General features: G+C 43.0%; 1 protein-coding gene across 1 annotated transcript in view; it reads left to right on the forward strand.

Annotated features, from left to right (window-relative positions):
• Positions 1 to 24,693, forward strand: part of LOC144819159 (uncharacterized) — a 505,388-nt gene extending 480,695 nt beyond the window's left edge. The window contains exons 9-10 of the mRNA XM_078677131.1: positions 16,464 to 16,683; positions 24,415 to 24,693. Coding sequence (XP_078533257.1) covers positions 16,464 to 16,683; positions 24,415 to 24,693 — 499 coding nt within the window. The remainder of the gene's footprint in view (positions 1 to 16,463; positions 16,684 to 24,414) is intronic.
• Positions 24,694 to 25,510: the final 817 nt, after the last annotated feature.

Here is a 25,510-nt window from a genome sequence, read left to right on the forward strand (position 1 = left end):
ACTACAGTGCTGCACAGTTTCGGAACGACCTAGATAATCTCCCTATTATGGCCAGAAGGTCTGTTGTACCGGAAGTAACGGGACCAGAGGGCAGGGAGATGGTTCCAAATATACAAATGAGATTTGGTGAAGTAAAACACATCTGCGTATTTTGCGATGGATTCATTTGCTACGGAGAAAGAAGCATCACTCTGATCAACAGAGCTATTGACTATCATATGCAAGTTTGTACGAAACGCCCAAAATAATAAATACTTTTTTTTTGTTTTGTTGCTCCTGTTGAGCCCTTTACAATGAATCGTTTTCATTGCCCCCTCCAAGAAAAACCCCAAAAAATATAAAACTGTTCAGAAAAATTCAAAAAAAGTAAAAAAATGTTCCGAAAAATAATTAAAAAAATATAAAACAACAAAAACAATAAAAAAAAAAGTTCTTTTCAGAACTACCTCCCCGTTATTAAAAAATTGGTACAATATTTGGAACTGTGCCAACCTCTATTTCTCTTAGTTCGCTTCCCAGTTCGCTCGCCGGTACGCGAACCGGAAGCGAACCAAAAACAGTAAGTATAAGGGAAGGAAACAGAGACTTATGTTAAAAGAAAGACAGCTATAGGGGAGTAAACTAGAGATACTATTACCCGTAATCCACTGCTGATGATGTCACATATTACATCATTCATGACATGCTCAGTGACATCATCAGCAGAGGATTGCGGGTTTTTTGACAACGTGCCTTATCCACGGTTTAATAACGCTGCCTTTTGCTTTATATAAGTTTTCAAATTGTATGAAATATATACCAATAGGTCGTTATGAACCTTTAGGTAGTGCTTTTCTTCATGAGGTCTGGTCGCTTCCATACACATACAGATGTTTCAAAGATGATCAAGAAGTTTATCTGAATGGAGAGGAATGCACTGAGACGCCAGATCATTCACTAATGTGTAGGCACATACAGTTACACGGTTCATGCAACAAACACCGACCAAATATGGCTTGCGTGTTGCAAGGCACGCCAGTTCCTGCTATCATCCCCACGTTCAAGTTGTTGGAAAATGGTAGTTATTTGATGCTCAATAATGAAGATTGTTCTGGGTTAATTAAAAGTATTCCTTTTATCGTAACAGTAAGTGAACGGGTTATTTGCTGCAGAAATATTCTATTTCCTCCCACACATGAACATAGGGAGTTTTCAATCTGGCCACAAATACCAACCTTGGGAGCAGATTTCAACGGCATGGCAAGAATAAGAGCTCTTTTGTCTCAGAGAGAGGTGGCCTTGAGTTCGGCCCGTGAAACTTTCGTGCTTCACATAGCGAACACCCGTACAGAGGTGCAGACCCTTTTCAATTCAGATTTGCCTTTCAATTTCAGCAAGATGGTTCGGACTATCTTTAACGCATCCTCCACAAAGGCCCTGGCGCACTTTTTTAAAGTTGTTACCAGTGGTCTCGTGACTTCATTTGAGAAAATCTTTGGAGTCATCCCTGCTTTCTTTCATTCTATTTTCTCCACTCTGCTTCGTGGATTGCCATTTTTACTTGCATTACCAGCGGACGCTCTTGTGCTTTTTTACATTTTTAAATATGGATGTCCCTCCTATGCAACCTCCCGCCCTGCAGCTGCTGACACTGTTCCGCAATCGCATGCTAGAATATTATGGCACAATGCCGTTGGCGATATTAAGCACGGCATATGGATTATCTTCTCGATTCTCCTACTTCACCTGTGTCCAGCCTGTATTTCACTGCCTGACCTGTGATTTCGATTGGGCCATTGCTTTGTGTCTCTGCGGACCGGTTTCTCCTGACATCGACTTTAATCAGCTGATGACTCCTATCATTACTCACGAGTTGGTTTGTCCTGGCGAAAGGATTATGGCTGTGGCATTGATGCATGGACTAATTGGTCCCTGGAATTTACTGGCGGCAGCACAGTCTTTCTTGGAACAGAGCTTTCTTGAAAACCCACCGAGCTGTCCTCTGATGGTGATAGAGGATCCGGTGCTGGGAGAGCACGTATGTTCTTTTCCGCTTTTAAATTGGATGGCTGAACTGTTTTCGGATGAAGACGGTGACTTCCTATTGGAGGCTGTTGCAGCTTATTTTGCATACACAGTTATGTCATAGACCTTTTTCATGTTTGATATGCTGAGTACTAGCATTTCATTGACAATTCATTGACTTATTTGTCAAGTTTTTATTATTTACCTTGCCTATTGGCTTAAGACTCGATAAAGTACTTGGCTGTTTTATTTTTCTTTAGCATTACATTTTCCTAGTTTTTAATGCTTTACCTTGCGGACCGTCCACATATAAACTTGCAATCTGCTCTCATGAGATGGCACTTCTATTATCTTATTCAGTTCGTTTCCGGATCATGGGGAGGTGTCATCTAGGTCCTGGATATCTTTACACCGTGTTAAGTTAGCATGGGCTCATTACCGGTTTAAACGCCATTTTTCCTTTTTTGCAACTTCTGCACACGACACTTAGTTGTTGCTTTAGCTTTCAACCTAGTAGTTCATCGTGGTTTACATGAGAATAATATGTTATTGCTCTACTATCTGCTTTGCTTGTTAAACTATATCTGTACAGCGAGTGCTAAAGTTTCAAGAACAACACGATACAGAATTGTTATGAGGTCTGATCTCCACGACTTCATACTCATAACATAAGTGCAACTTCTGCCAATTCTGGGCATGAGGCGGGTTTTATATTGCTTTGCCGAACACACATACACAACACTTGATGCGGTTCACATGAAGAGAGAGCTGGTGTATGCTGATGTGATTCCTTCAAATCTAAGACACTAAAGTATGGGCACGCCCTAAACCAACACAAAGAGACCTTCTTAGCAAATAATATAATATGTGTATTAGGGAGGGTGAGATATAAGCAGCCGCGGGCCGTGGAGGGAGTTACGGTGAGGCAGGGAGGCGGGGAGGGGGAGAAGCAGGGTGGAGCCCTCTCCACCCTGCCCCTCCCCCTCCCCGCCTCCCTGCCCCACCGTAACTCCCTCCACGGCCCGCGGCTGCTTATAAGTGTTGCTAACTCTTATTCATTTACAGCATGTTAACATACTATCACCATTCGCTTTTTATGTACTAGTAACTATGCTGGTAATTTTGCTACTGATAATATGTGTACTTGTATTCTCCACCCTGCTTCTCCCCCTCCCCGCCTCCCTGCCTCACCGTAACTCCCTCCACGGCCCGCGGCTGCTTATAAGTGTTGCTAACTCTTATTCATTTACAGCATGTTAACATACTATCACCATTCGCTTTTTATGTACTAGTAACTATGCTGGTAATTTTGCTACTGATAATATGTGTACTTGTATTATCTAAGATACTACGCCTGAGAAGACGGCATTAGTAAATAAACATTTCAAATACACATGTGTTCTTCTTAACTCCATGTTCTGGTTTCTAAGAAATATATAACGACCGACTGTTCATGAGTTCCACGTATCCTGAGGTACTATAAGTTCATATTCTGGATTGTCTAAACATTGAGAGTTTGTTATATCCAATGTGACACTGTACCTAGCTTGCTAAGGGGTTTTTGATTACTAACGTGAGTTTTGGGACACCCTAATTCGCCGAGGTTCCAATCCTCTGTCCACAGTTCTGTGTGAGAACAGAAACCCTGCGACAGGGGCACCCCCGACCCTTGCTGGAGCTTCATCACACTTGCGATACAACTCCAGCAATGCGCCACCTTTACGGCACAGATACATCACGCATCTGTGCTGTTTTTGCCCCATGATGCGCCGCATTGTAAATGCAGCACACCATAGGTGACGGAACAGCGGCACAGAAAGACTAACACATCCCTGGTGATGCGCCAGTCATCATAAATCTATCCCTATGCTTCTTATCTTGTTAGAGATGAACCGCCATATGTATCATCAAAGTTTTTTGCATTTCCTAAATAGCGAACTTTAAGGAATAAATAGCGATTCTTTACCATTCCTAGTTTGCGATTAGCTATTTGCTAATTACAAATTACCCATTCATTTCCTTCATTTCCATAGGGTGGTTGGACTCACTTTTAGCTCGAACGGCTGAATGGATTTCCACGAAACTTGGCAAAATTGTAGGGACTGGTAGCCCGATGTGCCTTTGCTATGTCTCAAGATATATGCTCCAGTGGTTTTTACGAAAATTAACTTTGAAAAATATATATTGGGCTACATTGGCCTATATATATGTTGGAGCCCAAATGTAGCCCAATGTAGCCCAATGAAGCCCAATGTAGCCCAATGTAGCCCAAAGATGGCCGCCAGACACAAAAAAAAACAAATGTAGCCCAAATATCAGCCAGATGTAGCCCAACTATAACCCAGTGACAGAATGACCAATCAGCTTCGCAAACCTCCGTTACGCGAAGCGGAGCGCTGTTACAGATATATATCTTTTTTTGAACGTTAATTTCTCAAAATCCACTGGAGCACATATATTGAGACCTAGCAAAGGCACATCGGGCTACCAGTCCCTAATATTTTGCCAAGTTTCGTGCAAATCCATTCAGCCGTTCGATTATTATTATTATTTTTTTTTTTTGCCCCGCGGGGCCCTTTTAAAACCTCCACATCAAACCTAGGGGGTCAGCGAGGATCTACTATGCCACCTTATGGTTATTTCCCCCTTTGTTTTGGCCTCCTCTTGTCTCTCGATCCTACCGAGAGACAAGATGGCGGCCGCTACGGACTTTTTGGAATGTTGACAGACGCCAGAGAACCAATCAGCTTCGCTTCACAAAGCTCCGTTGCGCGAAAAGTACGCGTCCTGGGACGCTGCCCGGTCCGCTGTTACAGATATATATCTTTTTTTAAACGTTAATTTCTCAAAATCCACTGGAGCACATATATTGAGACCTACAAAAGGCACATCGGGCTACCAGTCCCTACAATTTTGCCAAGTTTCGTGCAAATCCATTCAGCCGTTCGGGCTAAAAGTGAGGCCAACCGCCCTATGGAAAACTCAATGTTAAAAACACGTTTTGGGACCCCCCTTTTTTCTCGGCCCCCACTTGACGAACCCCCCACAAATTTTCAAGGGCTGCTCAGAAACAAAATGTGCCATTTTCCTGAAAATTTCAGCCAATTCCGTCCACAAACGCCAAAGTTATTAGACATAGAATTTTACAAAAATCCCATAGCTCACTGCACCATTCCACCAAACTTGGCAAAATTGTAGGGACTGGTAGCCCGATGTGCCTTTACTATGTCTCAAGATATATGCTCCAGTGGTTTTTACGAAAATTAACTTTGAAAAAATATATATTGGGCTACATTGGGCTATATATATATGTTAGAGCCCAAATGTAGCCCAATGTAGCCCAATGTAGCCCGATGTCGCCCAATGTAGCCCAAAGATGGCCACCAGAGACAAAAAAATACAAATGTAGCCCAAATATCAGCCAGATGTAGCCCAGCTATAGCCCAATGACAGAATGTCCAAGAGTGTTCTAAAGAACAACTAGAGCGCTAACAGTCTTACTTATGACAAAAGTGTGGCACACCTAAATTCACTGAAAAAAACATAGGTTTCAGGCCTTATATAGTTAGGAATTAGGCACAAGAAAGCAGAAAAACAAACGTGTAGAACACAAAAAGGGGGCAGGGTAGAACACCCTGACCCCTTAGGGCTGCTCAGGTGGTCCCACTAGGATATTAATATATTTAAACGTTATCCGCTAATAGAATTAGCATTTAAAAAACCTTTGCAATTCACTGAAAAAACCATAGGTTTCAGGCCTTATATAGTTAGGAATTAGCATTTAAAAAACCTTTGAAATTCACTGAAAAAAACATAGGTTTCAGGCCTTATGTAGTTAGGAATTAGCATTTAAAAAAACCTTTGAAATTCACTGAAAAAAACATAGGTTTCAGGAGTTATATAGTTAGGAATTAGCTTTTAAAAAACCTTTGAAATTCACTCAAAAAACTATAAGTTTTAGTGGTGTTATAGTTAGCTGGACATTTTACTCATACAAAACCATTGAAATTGCTACTATATAGTTAGTTGTACTAACTATATTTCGCGCACCCGCAATCCACTGCTGATGATGTCACATATTAGATCATTCATGACATGGTCAGTGACATCACTGATGACATCTCAAATGACGATTCATAAAGGGGGTGGTGATGGACAGAGTATCTGAATTAAGCAGAACACTCCTACCCAGTCAAAAGATCAGAGCTTGATCCATCACCGTTTTTTAGCTCACTGCACCATCCGAGCTCAGAACCTGGCTACATGCAAATTAGTCTGACCCTGGCCCAGTGCATCATGGGAACAGGGCAGACCAAACTACCAAGCCAATTCTTTACTGGAAAGGAAACAAGCTTCCGGGGACCAGTTTCTGGCATTACAGCCGTCTTCGGCCTGGCTTGCTTGAATCCTGATGGTGCAGTGAGCATGGGACTCACATCTGAGTATACCCTTCCACACTTGTGGTGGCCAAAACGATTCAAGCAAGCCGGGCCGAAGACGGCTGTAATGCCAGAAACCGGTCCCCGGAAGCTTGTTTCCTTTCCAGTGAAGAATTGGCTTGGTAGTTTGGCCTGCCCTGTTCCCATGATGCACTGGGCCAGGGACAGACTAATTTGCATATAGCCGGGTTCTGAACTGGGATGGTGCAGTGAGCTAAAAAACGGTGATGGATTAAGCCCTGATCTGTTGACTGGGTAGGAGTGTTCTGATTAACTCAGATACTCTGTCCATCACCACCCTCTTTTTGAAATTATTTTGGCCACCATAAGTGTGGAAGGGTATGCTCAGACATGAGTCCCTTGCTCACTGCACCATCAGGATTCATGCAAGCCGGGCCGAAGACGGCTGTAATGCCAGAAACCGGTCCCCGGAAGCTTGTTTCCTTTCCAGTGAAGAATTGGCTTGGTAGTTTGGTCTGCCCTGTTCCCATGATGCACTGGGCCAGGGACAGACTAATTTGCATATAGCCGGGTTCTGAACTGGGATGGTGCAGTGAGCTAAAAAACGGTGATGGATCAAGCCCTGATCTGTTGACTGGGTAGGAGTGTTCTGATTAACTCAGATACTCTGTCCATCACCACCCCCTTTTTGAAATTATTTTGGCCACCATAAGTGTGGAAGGGTATGCTCAGACATGAGTCCCTTGCTCACTGCACCATCAGGATTCAAGCAAGCCGGGCCGAAGATGGCTGTAATGCCAGAAACCGGTCCCCGGAAGCTTGTTTCCTTTCCAGTGAAGAATTGGCTTGGTAGTTTGGTCTGCCCTGTTCCCATGATGCACTGGGCCAGGGACAGACTAATTTGCATATAGCCGGGTTCTGAACTGGGATGGTGCAGTGAGCTAAAAAACGGTGATGGATCAAGCCCTGATCTGTTGACTGGGTAGGAGTGTTCTGATTAACTCAGATACTCTGTCCATCACCACCCCCTTTTTGAAATTATTTTGGCCACCATAAGTGTGGAAGGGTATGCTCAGACATGAGTCCCTTGCTCACTGCACCATCAGGATTCAAGCAAGCCGGGCCGAAGACGGCTGTAATGCCAGAAACCGGTCCCCGGAAGCTTGTTTCCTTTCCAGTGAAGAATTGGCTTGGTAGTTTGGTCTGCCCTGTTCCCATGATGCACTGGGCCAGGGACAGACTAATTTGCATATAGCCGGGTTCTGAACTGGGATGGTGCAGTGAGCTAAAAAACGGTGATGGATCAAGCCCTGATCTGTTGACTGGGTAGGAGTGTTCTGATTAACTCAGATACTCTGTCCATCACCACCCCCTTTTTGAAATTATTTTGGCCACCATAAGTGTGGAAGGGTATGCTCAGACATGTGTCCCTTGCTCACTGCACCATCAGGATTCAAGCAAGCCAGGCCGAAGACGGCTGTAATGCCAGAAACCGGTCCCCGGAAGCTTGTTTCCTTTCCAGTGAAGAATTGGCTTGGTAGTTTGGTCTGCCCTGTTCCCATGATGCACTGGGCCAGGGACAGACTAATTTGCATATAGCCGGGTTCTGAACTGGGATGGTGCAGTGAGCTAAAAATGGTGAGGGATCAAGCCCTGATCTGTTGACTGGGTAGGAGTGTTCTGATTAACTCAGATACTCTGTCCATCACCACCCCCTTTTTGAAATTATTTTGGCCACCATAAGTGTGGAAGGGTATGCTCAGACATGAGTCCCTTGCTCACTGCACCATCAGGATTCAAGCAAGCCGGGCCGAAGACGGCTGTAATGCCAGAAACCGGTCCCCGGAAGCTTGTTTCCTTTCCAGTGAAGAATTGGCTTGGTAGTTTGGTCTGCCCTGTTCCCATGATGCACTGGGCCAGGGACAGACTAATTTGCATATAGCCGGGTTCTGAACTGGAATGGTGCAGTGAGCTAAAAAACGGTGATGGATCAAGCCCTGATCTGTTGACTGGGTAGGAGTGTTCTGATTAACTCAGATACTCTGTCCATCACCACCCCCTTTTTGAAATGATCTCAAATGACATCACTGATGATATCACTGATGACATCATCCACGTGACAATCACATACACCTTTTCATACGCTATTACAATTTTTCATCACTCTTTGTAAAATACAGAGTATCATATTTAAATCCATTGTCACAGCAATACAAGTATCTAAAAATCCACTCAGTGATTCATAGATGTATACACACATCTAATCACTTACCTATGGATTCACTCATACATGCTGTCAATGAACAATAGAACAATATCAAAAATACTTATACATCTATATCGACATTAAACAACAGCACGCATCCTACTCACTTATGCAAACAACGGATCATACTTACATATTTACTTAGCAAAACACTTATAAAAACACCACTTCTTCTATTCATTTAGATAGTAAGTCATACTTAGTGAATTATAAAATCATTATTACAAGTATGCAGTTATCCATACAGTCACTCACACAATCATTGTGTCTTATGTATACTTATTTATATACAACAACTGACACATACACTGCCTTTTATTTTTCTAGTTTGTAGGACATGTACCATTGAGAAATATATTTGCTCATCACCACACCCATAAAGAGATTCACTCACCCAAACAACTGTTAGAACATGTAGTTTTAACTTCATATATCTACTGAATCAACTATTCACACATCTTTGGACTGTCACACACCCCCCACCGAACCACACACACTTTCACACTCCCATACAAATACTCAGTTAACTAATCTATAACTAATATAGACTTTCATATAGCTAGTAACCAACTGTAGAATCAGTTTACACAACTGACAAAGTGATACAGATATTCACACAGTTTAGTCACTATCCACTATATTTAGTGAGACATTATAAATTGGTCAAGTAAACAGTCAATTACACTGCTACTAAATCCTCCATCCAAATATGTATTTATATATATCCACTTCAATGCAAATTGCTATATATATAATGCATATTTAAATAACGAAGCAAACCACATTCACTGGATGATGTCATTAGTGATGTCATCAGTGATGTCATTTGAGATGTCATCAGTGATGTCACTGTATGTGAGAAAGATTCCTAGGCAGTCTAATTGATAAGCAAACAAGTGACTTGACCAAAATTGCAAGAAGCACAATTACCAAGAAAAAGGAAGAAATTATCTGTATAAAACATATATATCTTTAATAATAAACATAGTAAAAATCATATAGATAACTGGAATCCATCAGACTATATGACAAATCAATTAAAATTACATACAATCATAACATAAATTTAACATAACATATTGAATAAAAGAAGACACCAAGATAACTAGGTATTCACAAAAGGGTGACAGTTAATATCTCGACGCGCGTTTCGGCGAAAACGGCTCCTTCAGGAGCCACCTGAAAGTATATACAGACATGTATAAGAGACAATTTTTACATATTTTACAGTTCCAGATCAAACAGCGGTACAGTATTTAATTCCTTAACTAAAGGTTCACCACATATTAATAAATATATTGCCTAATGCAATTAAAGGTCAATCATTGTCACTTTGTTTCTAACAAGTCCTATAGTAGACATATATCATAAGCGATGATTGTGTAGTACTCAGAGACACGATCCACATCAAACCAAAGGTTTGATAACAGTACTTAATAATGACATTGGTATATTTCTTTTTGCTCTTAACGCATAGTGATAGCAATATCATACTGAAATCAGATACAAAGATAAAACTATAGTTCCTATTATTGACAATATTACATTTCTTATAAAATTCTATGTAACTTTAATAATGTCCACTTACAGATGGAAGATGGTATAAGGGCACAGTCGTTGACTTGTTACAAGGAACAGGTAATTGATGTACCTGGACAGAATAAAGCAATCATGTCATAAATATCGTTAAGTTAGGTGTGTAGCCATGTGACATGGACACATACTGTCAAGAGAAGGCGCGAATCATATGGAAAAAACTGGATATTGGGTAGGATTTATATGGGGTATAGACTGAAATACTCCCATTTGAATAAATTTGATAATTTATAAAATCTATATAACTTTATAGAGAGACGTATCAACTATAATAAATACCTGCTAGATGGTATTTACAATCTTTCAAGAGGTATCTTGGTGCACTAGATGGTCTGGTAATTGAAAAATTGTACGGCTGATCTATAGAAAAAGACAGACAGAGCATGGTAACATAATGAATGCTTCGTATCAGAACAGTGAGAACATATGGAACACTGTTGTCTCTTGGAGGTAAGTAAAGTGTCTACTTTAGTAGATATATATTCAACACAGTAAATGGTGCGATATAATGTTGCCATAACAGGCGCGTTAAACAGTGAATTATAGGTTTGGTTCAAGCTAATTCCTAACTATATAAATCCTGAAACCTATGGTTTTTTCAGTGAATTTATATATATATATGAGTACTAAATTTGTGGAGAGCAAATTTAGCCCAAGGCGCTATTGGCGGACCTAAGCATGCAGACAGAAAGACGTGCTCATACTGATGTTTGTGAGAAATCTGGACTTTACCAAGACCATAACAGCCTGCTTACACGCATCAAAGGAGAGGAAGTGGGAAATCTTTTTGAGGATCATGATGATCCCGAAGTATGTGGACACAGTCCTGCTGACCTGCAAATTGAGAAAGAGTAAGTTATCCACTATGACCCCAAGGTTTTTCCCGTGGGACACCGGGCAGGGACAGATGCCAAGCGCGTCCAGCCACCAGTCATTGGATCAGATCTCCTGTTTACGGCCAAAAATCAAAACCCCAGTCTTCTCTTCGTTCAATTAAAAAAAAAATCAACCATCCAGGAGTAGACTGCCTGCCTGCAGTTCCTGAAGTTAAGGGCAGAATCCCTAATACCGTGGGACATAGACACCATTATTTGGGTGTCATCCGCATAGGACAACACCTCTAACCCATAGGAGCGTACCACCTTGGCAAAAGCGCATCATAGATATTAAAAAGTGTTGAACTCAGGGATGAGCCCTGCGGAACACCGCACAACATGGGTTTGGAGGCTGAGTAGAATTGGCCAAATTTCACCGTCTGTGCCCGCTCACTAAAAAAAGGAAGCCAAAAGCCCTAGGGCCAAGCCCCCGATACCTATCTCTCTGAGGCGTTCAACCAGCCTCCGCGGAGACAGGGTATCAAAGGCTGCGGTGAGGTCAAGTAGAACAAGCAGGGTGGTATGCCCAGCGTCTACTTGAGTATGGATATTGTTGAATACGGCCGTCAAAGCTGTTTCCGTACTATGGTGGCTTCTAAATCCATGTTGTGAGCCATCAAGTAGATGGTTATCCTTTAGGTAGACACAGGGGTGAGAGTTCAGGTAGGTATCCAGAATCTTAGCTGGAACAGGAAGTAAGGAGATCGGCCGATAGTAATTCAATTTTTCAGGGTCAAGAGAAAGTTCCTTCAAGAGTGGCTTCACCACTGCTGTTTTACACAAGGTGGGATACTGTCCCTCTGAGATGGCAATATTTAGAACAGAAGTAAGGTGAGGGATAATAATCTCACGGCAAGCTTTAGCACCTTGAGGGGGCAGGGATCCAGCGAAGATCCCGATTTGACTTGTTCTAGAAGCTGATCAGTCACCTCTAATGACATACAAGGGAAAGTAAGACGGTAAGGAGTCTCTTCCGTGAGTGAGGCCGCACTGGGAAGGGGGATATGTCGAACAGACGACCCCGCATTGGAGTAAGACACTTCTAGCAAGGAGTAAATGTCTGTCATTTTAGTATAAAAAAAGTCAGATATTTTGTCACAGAGTTCCTGAGAAAATTCTGAAGGATCGGTGACATGGGGAGAGGTAAGACAATTAATAACCTTGAAAAGATCCCTAGAGGATTTCATTGATTCAGTGATCTTTGAAAAATATAACCTCCTTTCCTCCATGATGGCTGCTATATACTCTTTTTAGCACTGTTTGTGCAGTTCCCTACCCAAAGGTTCTAAATCTGTGTGCCACAACCTCTCTTGTTTACGGCATCCCTGTCTCAACTTTATAAGTCTCTTCGTAAACCAGGGAGCAGAGGGTTTTTTCCCGGCAGAGTAGTGCTTGTGCACAGGGGCAAGTGTATCCATTGCTGCTGACAAGTGATGCGATAACTCCACAGCTGCCAGATTAGCATCATGATGCATCGTAGCCTGGAAGTTATTTAGGACTCCTTACTTATGAGGCTTAAGTTCTTCCTTTCCTCCACATTCCTGTTACCAGAGAGAACCATCCCTGATGCTGAGAAGTGTAAATCAAAAGGGAAGGCAAAGTGGTCAGACCAAGTGAGGGGAATTGGTTCACCAATGCTCAAGCGAGGGTCATTAGAAAAGACACCATCAAGAATATGCCCAGCTGTATGGGTGGACTTCCTGGTCAGCTGTGCAAAGCCTAAACAATTCAAGGTTTCCAAAAGATTTTGAGTGTCTTTACAGAGTCATGTCTGGATGAAAATTAAAATCCCCCAGGAGAGTAAAATTGGATCTTACAAAGTAAGGTTCTAAAAGACTACTAAAATCCTGACTAAAAGATACCTGAGAGCCCTGTTGTCAATAACATAAAACACCGGAAAAGCTTTCCGTGGATGTAGGTTAATTAAAAAATAGAAAGTCTGATAGAGGTCTGAAGGAGCGGTAAATGCATGAGTACGGCAGACCAGAGTTTCTCTATGAAGAATACCCAAACCCCCTCCCCGAAGGCCTACCCTATCCATTCTAGCAAGGGTGTTCCCCGAGGGGATAGCATCTATGAGATCAAGACCTGAGAAGTCCGAAGCCGAAGTTTTGGTAATAAAGACCCAGGTTTGCTTCCTTAATGAGACAAAGTCTCTGAAAGCCACCTTATATATATATATATATATATATATTCACTGAAAAAAACATAGGTTTCAGGAGTTATATAGTTAGAAATTAGCTTTTAAAAAACATTTGAAATTCACTCAAAAAACTATAAGTTTTAGTGGTGTTATAGTTAGCTGGACATTTCACTCATACAAAACCATTGAAATTGCTCCTATATAGTTAGTTGTACTAACTATATTTCGCGCACCCGCAATCCACTGCTGATGATGTCACATATTAGATCATTCATGACATGGTCAGTGACATCACTGATGACATCTCAAATGACATCACTGATGACATCACTGATGACATCATCCAGTGAATATGGTTTGCTTCGTTATTTAAATATGCATTATATATAGCAATTTGCATTGAAGAATAAGTGGATATATATAAATAAATATTTGGATGGAGGATTTAGTAGCAGTGTAATTGACTGTTTACTTGACCAATTTATAATGTCTCACTAAATATAGTGGATAGTGACTAAACTGTGTGAATATCTGTATCACTTTGTCAGTTGTTGTGTAAACTGATTCTACAGTTGGTTACTAGCTATGTGAAAGTCTATATTAGTTATTGATTAGTTTACTGAGTATTTGTATGGGAGTGTGAAAGTGTGTGTTGTTCGGTGGGGGGGGGTGTGACTGTCCAAAGATGTGTGAATAGTTGATTCAGTAGACATATGAAGTTAAAACTACATGTTCTAACAGTTGTTTGGGTGAGTGAATCTCTTTATGGGTGTGGTGATGAGCAAATATATTTCTCAATGGTACATGTCCAAAAAACTAGAAAAATAAAAGGCAGTGTAAGTGTCAGTTGTTGTATATAAATAAGTAAACATAAGACACAATGATTGTGTGAGTGACTGTATGGATAACTGTATACTTGTAATAATGATTTTATAATTCACTAAGTATGACTTACTATCTAAATGAATAGAAGAAGTGGTGTTTGTATAAGTGTTTTGCTAAGTAAATATGTAAGTATGATCCATTGTTTGCATAAGTGAGTAGGATGACTTCATATGTGAATAGGATGCGTGCTGTTGTTTAATGTCGATATAGATGTATAAGTATTTTTGATAGTGTTCTATTGTTCATTGACAGCATGTATGAGTGAATCCATAGGTAAGTGATTAGATGTGTGTATGCATCTATGAATCACTGAGTGGATTTTTAGATACTTGTATTGCTGTGACAATGTATTTAAATATGATACTCTGTATTTTACAAAGAGTGATGAAAAATTATAATAGTGTATGAAAAGGTGTATGTGATTGTCACGTGGATGATGTCATCAGTGATGTCATCAGTGATGTCATTTGAGATGTCATCAGTGATGTCACTGACCATGTCATGAATGATCTAATATGTGACATCATCAGCAGTGGATTGCGGGTGCGCGAAATATAGTTAGTACAACTAACTATATAGGAGCAATTTCAATGGTTTTGTATGAGTAAAATGTCCAGCTAACAATAACACCACTAAAACGTATAGTTTTTTGAGTGAATTTCAAAGGTTTTTTAAAAGCTAATTCCTAACTATATAACTCCTGAAACCTATGGTTTTTTCAGTGAATTTCAAAGGATTTTTTAAATGCTAATTCCTAACTATATAAGGCCTGAAACCTATGGTTTTTTCAGTGAATTGTAAAGGTTTTTTAAATGCTAATTCCTAACTATATAAGGCCTGAAACCTATGGTTTTTTCAGTGAATTGCAAAGGTTTTTTAAATGCTAATTACTAACTATATAAGGCCTGAAACCTATTTTTTTTTCAGTGAATTCACAAGGTTTTTTAAATGCTAATTCCTAACTATATAAGGCCTGAAACCTATGGTTTTTTCAGTGAATTGCAAAGGTTTTTTAAATGCTAATTCCTAACTATATAAGGCCTGAAACCTATGGTTTTTTCAGTGAATTTCAAAGGTTTTTTAAATGCTAATTCTATTAGCGGATAACGTTTAAATATATTAATATCCTAGTGGGACCACCTGAGCAGCCCTAAGGGGTCAGGGTGTTTCTACCCTGCCCCCTTTTTGTGTTCTACACGTTTGTTTTTCTGCTTTCTTGTGCCTAATTCCTAACTATATAAGGCTTGAAACCTATGTTTTTTTCAGTGAATTTAGGTGTGCCATACTTTTGTCATGAGTAAGACTGTTAGCGCTCTAGTTGTTCTTTAGAACACTCTGGGACATTCTGTCATTGGGCTATAGTTGGGCTACATCCGGCTGATATTTGGGCTACATTTGTTTTTTTTGTCTCTGTGGCCATCTTTGGGCTACATTGGGCTACATTTGGGCTCTAACATATATATAGCCCAATGTAGCCCAATATATATTTTTTCAAAGTTAATTTTCGTAAAAACCACTGGAGCATATATCTTGAGACATAGCAAAGGCCCATCGGGCTACCAGTCCCTACAATTTTGCCAAGTTTGGTGGAAAACCATTCAGCCGTTCGGGCTAAAAGTGAGTCCAACCACCCTATGGAAATTAACATGGGGAAAACACGTTTTGGGACCCCCTTTTTATGTCAGCCCCCGCTTGACAGATCCCCCCAAACTTTCAGGGAAGGACTGGAGCGCCGCGAGGCAAAGTTATGGAAAATTTCAGGAAGGGTCCTCAACCGGCGCCAAAGTTATTTCAAATAGAATGTTGCAATTTCCCTATGGAAAACAATCCTAACTATATATACCTACTGGCGACCGCCAGTAGATAATAATATAGTACCTAGAAAAATACAGGCCAGCCATCAACACACCTGACGAGGAATCTTTATGGTAAATCAACACCTGAACCCTCTCCCAGATACTGAGTAGCCACTCATCCTGTGTCCCACAATAGATCCATTACTGGTACCATTGATCAACATGAGTCATTATGTATACGATCAAGCTGTTCACCTGAAATGTGTTATTTGGTAATTAAAGGGTTAACAGTGACTGGAGTCCTATGTGTGTTATGCGGTGTTGTGTTATGTGATAGAACATGTTGAGCATACATAAAAGGTCTGCCATCATTAGATCTTCAATGTGGATTAAACAGTATCTGTTTGCTGATTTCCATAGAGAACCCAAACTAGCTTCTCATGATGTGAAATTTTATACGGCTGTTGTAGAAATAGTCTAATGTTTTTTTTGTTCCAGTGGGAAAAATTGGATTGGTAAAACGGTCAATCGAGTGAAGGGAGAAGAAAGTGCATACAGCGGGCACTTCATCTTGGTGGCTCCTGATGGCTCTACAGTTCCCGGACATATTGATGGCAAGAATTCGCTGTTCCATTCTCTGGCAATGGCCAAAGGGCTGGAGACAGAAGACAGAATCAACATGGCGGCAGTGGAGCTCAAGATGAAGGTTCACAAGGAGGTAATGTGGGTTTGTAAGTGGCACCCAGGATGTGACTCCACATAGTTTGAGGCAGACTGGGCTTATAGCACAATGGCTCCTGAGCAGAAGTGATTGAAAAGGGAGCCTCTTGCATCAATGTTACCCCCTCCCATTTCAATAACATGCCTTCTTTAGGAAGAGGGAATGCAAGCTTCTGGTGCGCCCTATCCTCCTTAGTATCAAAAAACAAGGGAAACCCTGGGATCGTTAGGGACCAAGGGTACTAAGAGATTATAGGAACAAGGGTCCCTAAACATAATTAAATTATTTGATAGTATTCATGGTTAAGAAAATCATTTCAGTGGAAGCTTTCAATGAGCAGAACAACTTTTTAAAGTTTTATTTCAAGACATAAATTTCAACAGAAAAAAATTAAGAATTTTTAACATACTCTAGTTGACACTGACCCGTATACTCTATTGCATGACGCCCATGTAGGGGTCAGTGTTAAGAGCCTGATGTGAGACCGTTCTGAAGTGCAGTGGTGACCTCTCTGTGAGGAGTATGTGAAGTGCATGATCACCCCTGTGAGAAGTTAGTAGAATTCAGTAGTCAAAACAGAACCTTGCAGGAGATGCGTGTGGAGTGCATAAAGTGAACTAGAACACAGGTTGTGCGTGGAGTGCAACCTGAAAGGACAGTTGAAAGAAGAACCGGCCCAGTCCTTGCTGTATAAAGTGGAGCCCACTGACCCACATTCCCAGAGATGAGGGCGCATCACCTGAATATACCCCTTGCTGGAAGAGCTGCTTAGCTGACTTGTAGTGCCTGTAAGCAAGTTTACCTTTTGAAACAGGGTAGGTGTCTGTCAACCTACTTCCATCTCAAGATATTGTCCCTCTATGACAACTTCAACGAACAGACACCAAAACAACTCCCACCTCTTGCAACACCAGCCAACCTACCATCTCTACCTGTATACCGGTCATCACCAAAAACACCGCAACAACCATAAAGAGCATTCACTCAGGATACCCATGGACCCCTGCCCACTGCACATCTTTCACAGAGCCATCACCGCCATAGCACCCGAGCAGCAACGCACCATCCACACTACCTTCGATTCCAGCACATTCCCCAATGACTGGAAATGCGCAGAAGTCAAGCCCCTCCTCAAAAAGACCTCCGCAGACCCAAGGGACCTCAAAAACTGCAGACCCATCTCTCTCCTCCCCTTCGCGGCCAGTCACCGAGAAGATCGTCAACATCCAGCTCACAAACTTTATCAAAGCCAACTCCATCCTCAACTCTCCCAATCTGAATTCTGCAGCAACCAGGGCACTGAGACCACCCTCATCGCCACCACAGATGACATCTGCACATTCTCCTTCACTAGGGCCACAAGGCTGCCATCATCCTACTGGACCTCTCTGCTGCCTTCGACACCGTCTCCCACTGCACTCTCACTGCAAGACTCCACGACACAGGAATACAGGGAGCCACCCCTGACTGGATCAGCTCTTTGCTCCCTGGTGAACCCAAAGAATCAGATTCCCGCCTTTCCTCTCCGAACCCACAGGGATCAGATGCAGAGTACGCCAAGTATTATTGATCAGCCCCACGCTCTACAACACCTACATGACCACCCTCACCACCATTGTCAAACAGCATGGACTCAGCAGAGTATCCTACCCCGATGACACCCAGCTCATCCTCTCCCTCACGAAGGAACCCAACACCACCAGACTCAGCTTCCAGAAGGGAATGAAAGACGTTGCTTCCCGGATGAGCAGTAGCTGTCTTAACATCAACGCGGAGAAGACAGAAGTTCTTGTCCTCGGACCCACCCCCTCAGCATTTGAACAACACCTGGTGGCCCACCGCCCTCTGCAAGCCCATACCCACAGACCATGCCCGCAACCTCAGCATCATACTCGACTCCTCCCTCAGCATGACCTGACAGATCAATGCCGTCTCCTCCATGTGCTTCAAAACCCTCTGCATCCTCGGCAATACCTTCAAATGGATCCCCCCGAATCTAGAAAAACTGTCACCCACTACTCATTACCAGCAGACTGGACTACGGATACACCCTCTATGCCGGAATCAACAAATCCCTGCTCTGAAAACTCCAGACCATCCATGTTACCGAGGCCAGACCCATCCTTAGCCTCCCACTACATGATCATATCATCCAGCACCTACGAGACCTCCACTGGCTCACCATCAAGAAGAGAGTGACTTTCAAGCTACTCACGCATGCCTACAAATCCCTCCCCAATACCTCAATGAAAGAGTCTCCTTCCATGCACCCAAGAGAAACCTCTGCTCCGCCGACCTCACCCTTGCTGAGACCCCATGCATCCACAGAACCAGAACCGGTGGAAGAGACTACTCCTACATCGCGGCAAAGACCTGTAATGAACTGCCACTCAACATCAGAAGTTCCCCCACTCTGCACACCTTCAGGAAGAGCCTGAAGACTTGACTCTTTATGTGAGACAGAGCTGCTCGAAACTTCCCCTTCTCCCAGCGCCTTCAGACCCTCACGGGTGAGAAGCATGCTTCCCAAATCCCTGATTGAATAATTGATTGAATGATTGAACCAAGCAGAAAGAGTGACTGGTCCAGCGCAATGGTAATTGCCAGTAAAGAAAGACTGTGGTCAGCGATCTGTGTACCCCAGTTTCAGTGTTTATTAGACTGTTCACTTTTTGTTTGTGGCAGGAAGTATATGTCGCAATCACATATCACTGAAGCCCATTTGCAGCTTGGATCCAAGTCAGTGTTACCATTTCGCAATACCAGCAGAAACTGTGGTGCTACCATTGCTGCCATGCCCGAAGAAATAGAGGGTTGACCACTGCCACTCTGCCGGAAGAAACCTTGGCATGACCTAAGCCATCTTTCTGGAAGAAGCCACAGCATGCTAATGCCACCTTGAAAAGAGATCTGAGGCCAGTCAAAGGGCCTTGTTGTCCTTTTGTGATTGACAAATGGGTGGCTGTACCATGCTGGGAATGGCCTGTGTGTGGCAAGGTCGCCAGGGCCAGATTAACCCACTAAGGGCTGCCCTGTTCCCAGAACAGATGTCCGCCTGCTCTTTGTGTGATTCAGATATCCATGGGCACCTCCATTCTGAACAGCGAAAACGCTGCCCAAGTGATTGTGGAGACATCCAGCAGCAATCTCGTTAAACATGCGACTACCAGGCGGGTACCACCGCTGTAGGGGAGCAGACTTGTCAGAGGTTACAAAAAGCTCAGTTTTGTCATTTTTATGCCAGTCTGTTTATTTAATTTTGCTCTATTTTTCTACGTTGGTTTGGGATTTATATTATTTTGCATTTCATCTTTACTACTGTTTTGGTACTGCATAAATACTCTACGCATTGCCCTAAATTAATCCCATCTCCTCTGTACCATAGCTACCAGGGAGTTGAGCTCAGTTTAATTTAGTAAATTTGAGGGCTCACCCTGAAAAGGTTGTGATTGTTCCTTGGGGGGGGGGCAATCACCTACCACCAATAATGCTCCAATTTCTTACAGCGATACTTGTAAACTATGGGTCCGATTCACAGAACTAACTTAAGACAAAATTCTAAACTTACTACCATTTTGGTATTCACATAAGGACTACTAACTTTAGGACTCTTAAATGCCTTCTGTGAATACCAAAAGTCTTTAAGATAGGATTTTTCTCAGTTTACGAGTAGTACAGTTAGGACTCCTAACTTCTGTGAATACCGAAATGAGTAAGTGCCTTCTGTGAATTTTGTCTTAAGTTAGTTCTGTGAATCGGGCCCTGTGTGAGTGTGGGCTGGCATCAAAGTGTGTTACACAGAAGGCAGATCGCATACAGGATTTCAAACCTGTGTTTGAGTCCTCCTATTCCAGTAGTAGTATTGTGTTATGCTATTTGAATAAGTAGTTTCTTTTAATTCCTATTTAAACACTGGCTTGGAATGTACTTTATGTGGGTTGACAGTTGAGTTCTGAGCTTCCCCACACCACCTCACTAGGAAGCCCTCGCTTCCATGGGAGTCAAGAACTGAAGGTTTGGACTTGGCCCAGTGCGGAGAGCCATTGTAGGCTGAATCCCAGGACCCCTAGGACACCAGTGGCAAATGACATCTCCCTCCACGGTGTCGCTCAGTAGCCACTGCCTGCCCTGTTGCGTCTCACACGGGGTCGGACAATGGTGTGCTTGGATAGTCTCACGTTCACTCAGATTCTCATCGCCTCGGCATGATTTAAGCTTCTTTTTTACAATAAGTGTTAGTTTGCATGGAGAGGGGTCATTGGGGGATATTAACAAGGGCAATATCGTTGCTTTAGCAGGACTTTTTCCCACTAAAGCGGCGATATTGTTATCACTCTATTAGCAAGCTGTCGCTAACAGCAGTTAGTGACAGCTTTTAGGCGTTAGCTACAGGTTTGGGGCCTGCTTTGTATGTCAGCGATATTTATCGCTAATGACATGCAAAGTGGGCGTACCCAAACTGTTAGCGACTGCAAACAGTCGCTAACACAGCTATTGCCTATTATCAACGCAGGCGAAGCGATAAAAAAATTGCGCGATTATCGCTAGATCCAAACGCCAGCTAAAAAGTTGACTTACCTGTATAGTCATTGGGGGGTGGATTATCAAATTAAGCCCCCATGGCGTTAATGCGGGAATATCCCTGGATTTCCAGCGATATTCTTGCATTGAGCTGCTATCGCCGGATATTTTATCGCATTGGAGACAAATGTTGCTAATAGCACGTTATCTCTCTGATAATATCTGGCGATAGGTAGCGATAAAAAATGTGGCTAAGGGCATTTAGCGATAAATATCGCTACTCTTTGCTAATATGCCCCTGAGAGTTTTGGATGATGTTTGCCTTTCCAGAGCTCCTGACTGCACCGTTCTTTTAATAAATATTATAATTTGCTCTTAAGACCTTAACGAAGATGTCTCCAAGTACAAACCTATGTATACTCTTTTTTTTTTAAATTATAAAGTTATATACCATACCCAACAAATTTACAGAAAAACCCACAGAAAAGGACATTCCCAAAAATAAAACGTAGGCGGGACATACATTGCAGTTTCAATACAGCACGCATCTGAGTTCAATAAATTTGTGAATAAATTATGACGTGACCAAAGGCCCCACATCCCGAGATTTACCACCAAAGAGAGATAGGACGCAGAGGGGGCAGCCCACACCATAGAAGGGGAATCAAACCAGGGAGCCACAGCGTTTTTCCTCCCCACAGAATGACATAAGCAGAGAACATATCCTAATCCTCTCGTGTACCCGTACTACTGTCTTGGCTGGTCGGCACCGCTGCCTCCCTCTCTGCTAAGTATTGCTTGTACAGACGCCAAACCCTTGGAGAAAATGAGGCAGGAGCTTGTTGTAGATGTCTGACTGCGCAGTGCAATACATGCCAACATGTCTGCTATCCACTTTCTTATCAATGGAATCAGGGGCATATTATCAAGGGGGTTTATCTCCGCTTTTTTGGCTTTAAAAGCCAAGAAAGCGGAGATAAAATTATCTCCCTATTACCTAGCTGTCGCTAACACCAGTTAGCGACAGCTAATAGGAGATAGCGACCATCTTGGGCCCCGCTTTGCATGTCAGTGATATTTATCACTAATGACATGCAAAGTGGGCGTGCCAAGATGTTAGCGACTGGAAACAGTCTCTAACATCGCTATCTCCTATTACCAACTTTTGGAGCTATTCGCGCTAAGCGCGAATATCTCCAAAAGCTAACACCTGCCCCTGAGCAGTTCTTAACCATGTTATCCATGGGGAGGTGGATAACATGGCTAAGAGCATTTGCTCGATAATGCATGAATATCGCTGACTTTTCAGCGATATTCATGCATTGCGGCCGTTTTTTATCGCATTTGCGATAAACCTTGATAATAGCAAGGTTTATCTGCGGTAAAAATCGCCGATGTGCGGCGATAATTTTTGTCTCTAAACAAGTTAGAGACAAAAATTATCGCTAGTTGTTGGTAATATGCCCCTCAGTCCCTTAGCACCCGACGCTTTGCCAGCAGCATGCCCGTCGCTAGCAGCTCCCTGCATCTTCGGCCAATATCCTTATCGCGCCCAGGTAGAGCTAGCAGTGGGTTAGGTACTAAGGCCTGTCCAGTAACTTCGCTCACAACAGTGAAGACCTCCTTCCAGAATTTAGAGATAGCAGGGCACAATCAGGCTATGTGTAAAAACCCTGCGTCCTACTACGAGCAGCGCTCACAACAGGGAGAGTGACACCGCCATAGCTAAACAGCCAATGTGTGTGAATGAAGCCTTGTAATTAGCTTGGCGGGGGGGTCTGCGCGAATGACATGCATGAGAGCAGCCATTGCAGGAGGCTCCTGCATATCATCCCCCAGACGTTCCTGTGACGCGTTCCCAGCCCTGGCATATTGGAATTAGTTTAACAGAGTGGGTATGGGACCCTCTTTGGCAAATCGTCCCAGCATTGTACAACGCCATTTTGTGAAATAAATCTCCTATCTTTGATATCCTCAAAGCTTGAAGCCAGAGGTAGAATCTTTTTTTGTCCCTGTCTGGAGCCAGGAGCACCACTTCAGAGGAATCAGCGAGGACTGCGTGAGAGCACCCGCTTGATACCCTAATCACCTGTGCCAGGCATAGAGTCCACCACTCCATGGTGTCTGACAGGAGTTTAAAAGGGCTGAGTGAAACTGGCAGTGGCAGACGCATTTCTTTCTATATATAGGTGTGGAAGTTCATTTGGGCCATGTATCCAACTCTATGCATAGGAGGCCTGTGCTACTCTGTAGTATAGTTCTAAATCTGGAGCTAAGCGTATGTATACTCAATGTAAAGTGGATCTGTTGAATGGCACTGCCAGCACACACCTAAGGTAATAATAAAATAATATTAATAATAATAAGGCGTGTGCTAATGCTGGTCTAAGGTACAAATATTGTGGGGTTCACCACTGGCTCGGCGGACCATCTAGTCAGTAGTGGGCATGACCTTTACAGGCAAAAATTTGCATTGTGGGAATATTACCATTTCCTTAGTTTCCTTTGTAAAATTACCAACATAATATTGACTGACACCCCAGCAATGATTATTACTGGTGTAAATTCGAACACTGGTGAGGCTGACTCAACCCTTCATCCTTTCGAATGTCTATAACCAGAAGACTTACCATGAGTCGGTCATAGTAACATCTGTTACATACAAGATTAACCACATCAATGCTACAGCAATTCATCCTCTGTGCTGCAGATCCTTGAATTCCATTGCTCATGACGAGCTGAGCTCGTCATGAGCAATGGAAGGGGTTAATAAGTCTAGGATGAAGCTTGATTTATAAACCCAGGTATTAGTATTATCTTATTTTTACTATTTAATATGACATTGGCTTGGGCTGACACGTGCAAGAACTCGTCAGTCTCCTGCCAGTGGTGCATGTCTGTGTCTTCTGTCCCACATGGTCTCAGCTCTTGACCTGCTGGAGATTGGCCTTTAGTGGAGGCGCGGCTCTGATCTGTCTCCTCTTCCTTCTGTTGTCGTGGCACCCCTGTACTTACGCATTCTTTTCCCGCTGCCTAGAATCAGTAGGTATCAGCATGGTGGACCCCAGGGGAGCCATGCTCATGCCTCTGTGATGCTGCTGTCCTCCTGCTGATCTCCTGTCTTTCATGAATAAGCGTTCATTGTTACTTTGAAGGTTTCACTGTTTCACCTTTAATTTGCTTCTTGTCTATTCTATCTTCTGGCAGGTCTTGGAGAACCTGGACCGCTATCTGCCCCTTGTGACGAGGGAGATGGAGTTTGAGAAGCTCTACACCACCCCTGGGAGGTACACAATCCAGGGAGAGGACTTGCTGGGCACAGTGGAAGATAATGCCTCCTTACAGGAGTCTACCTCATGCAAATTCTTCTTGCCACCTACACGGCCCTTATCCTACCACAGCTGGCAAAAAAGGAGTAAGAACTGCAGAAGAGCAAATCTTGGCATCACAAAATACAGGAAGAAGAGAAGGAATCACAGTTGGTAGGCTGCTATGCACCAAAGATCTCAAACGCCACCCAAGTTGAGACCCCACATATTCCCTCCATAGTGTCTTCTTCAAGGAGCTGAAAGCCATCTCTTCAAGCAACACATTGCCACAGTATTGGCACAGTGTCTGGCCACTAACACATTGTCACAGTATCAGCACAGTGTCCGACCACTAACACCTTGTCACAGTATCCGCACAGTGTCTAGTCACTAACACCTTGTCACAGTATCAGCACAGTGTCCGGCCACGGACACCTTGTCATAGTATCCGCACAGTGTCCGACCACTAACACCTTGTCACAGTATCAGCACAGTGTCCGGCCACGGACATCTTGTCACAGTACCAGCACAGTGTCCGACCACTAACACCTTGTCACAGTATCCGCACAGAGTCTGGCCACTAACACCTTGTCACAGTACCAGCACAGTGTCCGACCACTAACACCTTGTCACAGGATCAGCACAGTGTCCGGCCACTAACACCTTGTCACAGTACTAGCACAGTGTCCGGCCACTAACACCTTGTCATAGTATCAGCACAGTGTCCGACCACTAACACCTTGTCACAGGATCAGCACAGTGTCCGACAACTAACACCTTGTCACAGTACTAGCACAGTGTCCGGCCACTAACACCTTGTCACAGTACCAGCACAGTGTCCGACAACTAACACCTTGTCACAGTACCAGCACAGTGTCCGACAACTAACACCTTGTCACAGTACTAGCACAGTGTCCGGCCACTAACACCTTGTCACAGTACCAGCACAGTGTCCGACAACTAACACCTTGTCACAGTACCAGCACAGTGTCCGA

Source organism: Lissotriton helveticus, chromosome 2_1 (assembly GCF_964261635.1).
Source record: "Lissotriton helveticus chromosome 2_1, aLisHel1.1, whole genome shotgun sequence".
NCBI lineage: Eukaryota > Metazoa > Chordata > Amphibia > Caudata > Salamandridae > Lissotriton > Lissotriton helveticus.